The sequence below is a fragment of the Chiloscyllium plagiosum genome, chromosome 30 (assembly GCF_004010195.1).
Source record: "Chiloscyllium plagiosum isolate BGI_BamShark_2017 chromosome 30, ASM401019v2, whole genome shotgun sequence".
NCBI classification, from domain to species: Eukaryota; Metazoa; Chordata; class Chondrichthyes; order Orectolobiformes; family Hemiscylliidae; genus Chiloscyllium; species Chiloscyllium plagiosum.
Genome location: NC_057739.1, coordinates 31,613,823 through 31,616,995, shown reverse-complemented (window position 1 = coordinate 31,616,995; position 3,173 = coordinate 31,613,823). Strand labels below are relative to the sequence as shown.

Below are 3,173 nucleotides of genomic sequence, written 5' to 3'. Positions count from 1 at the left end.
GGAAGTTTGGAACTAGGGTGAGGTGGGGGAAGGGGAAATGAGGAAGCTGTTGAAGTCCACATTGATGCCCTGGGATTGAAGTATTCCGAGGCGGAAGATGAGGCGTTCTTCCTCCAGGCGTCTGGTGGTGAGGGAGTGGCGGTGAAGGAGGCCCAGGACCTCCATGTCCTCGGCAGAGTGGGAGGGGGAGTTGAAATGTTAACACTATTGTGTTTTATTTTAAGGTGAAATTCAGTGGAAACACATTTACAAGATTCCTCTCAGTAACCTCGTTGGAAGAAGCATTGAGCGGCCTCTGAAGTCACCTCTGGTTGCCAAGGTCGTTACCACGCCGACATCTAGTGGAATCGCAGCAATGCCTGTAGCTCACTCACTTTCACTTTCTCGCATGGAGATCAAAGAGATTGCATGCAGAACACGCAAAGAGTTGTTGGGTAAGGGTTGTTCCTGAATGACAAACTGTAGCTCCCCTGTGGTGCTCAAAGCCACTTGACAAGTCGGATTTGACACATTGAATTACCCAACTTGTCTTATCCGTACCTGGCACCTCCCCCAGATTTTGGAGCAGCTGTTAAATTGAGGAATTATAAAGAAGATGCAGTGCTGTTCAAAATCAGATTTCTGATAAGGTCAGGGTGCAGATTTGAAACGCAACAGAACAGAACACTGTAACTTATTGGTTACTTCACATGGTTTGTCTGAGCAGACCCTCGGACTGGTGTTTTAGCAGGGGCTGGAGGTTAGCCATTTTAGTTTTCACTTCAATTGTACTCAATTGAAACAAACACCCTGCTGGTGTCCTTGCAATTGATATATAGCTTTTAAATCACATGTTCTTCCTCTTTCTCATCTCTTTCTGCTTATGAATCTCTCACTCACTCTCTTTATCACTTTCTCTGTCACTTTCTCTTCTCAATCACCTTTCCTTTCCCTTCTTCCCTCTCCTATCTCTCTATTCCCTCTCATTTCTCCATCTTCTCTTTGCCTTTGACTTTCTCTTCCTCTTGCACTCTCTGTTTGGGTGTGCTTCCCCCCTCTTCATCATCTTCTAATCTCTCTCTCTAACTTGACCTCTCTCTTCTTTCTGGCTATCTTTCCTCCATGTCTCTCTATTTTGAATACACTCTTTCTTCTCTCCTGTTTCTCATCACTGTCCCTCCTCTTTCTGTCTCTATTTTGACGTCCCCTTTTTTTCCTCCCCTCTCCCAGCTCTCTCCCCTATCCCTTTGCTTCAGTCTTGGTTAACCAAAGGACCAACCAGGATTCCTCCTTTTAAAAAGGGTGGTATGGTGGCTCAGTGGTTAGCTCTGCTGCCCCACAGCGTCAGGGGCCTGAGTTCGATTCCACTCTCAGGTAATTGTCTGTGTGGGGTTTGCGCATTCTCCCCGTGTCTGCATGGGTTTCCTCCAGGTGCTCTGGTTTTCTTTCACAATCTAAAGATGCTAAATTGCCCATAGCGTCCAGTAAATTAGGAGGAGCAGCCATAGGGAATATAGGGTAGGGGTAAGATGCTCTTCGGAGGGTCAGTGTGAACTCGATGGGCCGCATGGCCTATTTCCACACTGTACCGATTCTATGATAAACAGCATTGATTGCTGGGGAAGTGTTTTTTTTAAGCCAAGTTTGGCCACAGTGCAGCCCTTTAAAGAGTAGGTTAGAAATTAGCCATAGTCTTAGCAAAGCAGACATCAGAGAGATCAAATAGCGTACCCTACAATTCCTTCTTTTCTCTCCGTGGTTAGCTGTACAAATTGATTAAAATAACTATAAACTGTAATATGCTGCAAAGGAAGAATTAATTCAGCAGACCTTAACTGTGATTTTCAAATAAGCAGATTATTTCTCAAGATAGAGGGCTTTATATTTTAGAGGAAGTAACTGAAGCCTAAAACTAATGAAAATAGTTGGACTGACCCAAATCTTATTTCTTCAGTGTGTACCTTTCGGAGGAACAGATGAGTTTAATTGGCCCTCCACATGGTCTCTCAGCTGGAGTTTCAGCTCAGTTGCTGTGCCTATGAAATTCATTCAAAATCAGTCGCTAATCAATGTATTTACCATTGCACAGTTTCCACTTTCAGTAACTGGTCTGCATCCAACTAAACTCTGAAAATTAAGCAACCCAAAGGCACAGTTTAGATTATTTTAAATTGTTTTAATTTGCTATGAGAATGACTACAGTACAGTTAGGAGCAAATGGTTCTGTATTGTTCTTACAACATATTTTTGAGATTTTAAAATCACAGGTGGGAGCGAGAGTGATAAAAAAATTGTGTGTTGCTCAGTACCAACAATTGAATGATTTTCAACTGTATTCACCAAACTGCATGCAATCACTGTTCTTAAATAGATCAAGGAATTCTGTTTTAATTTTTAAAAACAGTACAGTCACCTATTTGTTCCGATTCATAGACAATTTAACATTTAATGACTCACATTTAAACAGATCTTGAGAAAATAAAGATTGGTCTCAAAGCGAATGCAATTTTGAGCCCAAAAAAGGGTATTGGCACTCAGTTGAGTTTCGTGGATGATTCAGTGTCTGTGCAGTATGTCCTCACTTAAAGTCACTCTGCTCAAAGTTATTTCACTTTAAGGTCATTAATCAATGAATTGCAAACTATCCATTTAACATTGGGAGAAAGTGAGGACTGCAGATGCTGGAGATCAGAGCTGAAAATGTGTTGCTGGAAAAGTGCAGCAGGTCAGGCAGCATCCAGGGAGCAGGAGAATCGACATGTTTCAGGCATGAGCCCTTCTTCAGGAATCTTCACACTGTTGTTGGTTCCAAATGTTTTCTTTGTGGATTGCATTCTCAGAAGATCTCTTCTCCAGCCGCCTCCCAAACCCAGATTTTCTGTTTTACTCACAGACCATGCCCTTAACTCTCCCGAGCCTTGCCTTTGCCCCAGGTTTCAGCTGTCTCCCAGGCCTTGCTCCCCAGCTTTGCCTCTTCTCTGGGCTTCATAAGGCAGCTTTGTTCTGCAGCATTGCTGTTCCTCCTTGAGTCGAAGGAGGGTGGAAGGGTACTGGTCGGTACGGTGGGAAAGGAAGAAGCGGAGGGCTTTGAGTCCTTCGTGATGGGGGATGGAGGTGTACAGGGACTGGATGTCCATGGTGAAGATAACGTTGGGGACCGGGGAAGAGCGAAAATCATGGAGGAGGTGGAGGGC

At 43.9% G+C, this 3,173-nt stretch overlaps 1 protein-coding gene across 5 annotated transcripts in view; it reads left to right on the top strand.

The window, feature by feature from the left end:
• Nucleotides 1–3,173, top strand: part of garnl3 (GTPase activating Rap/RanGAP domain like 3) — a 443,932-nt gene that overhangs the window by 421,423 nt on the left and 19,336 nt on the right. For all 5 annotated transcript variants that reach the window (XM_043720251.1, XM_043720250.1, XM_043720254.1 and 2 more), the window contains one exon: nt 225–434. In XM_043720251.1, the coding sequence (XP_043576186.1) occupies nt 225–434 (210 nt within the window). The remainder of the gene's footprint in view (nt 1–224; nt 435–3,173) is intronic.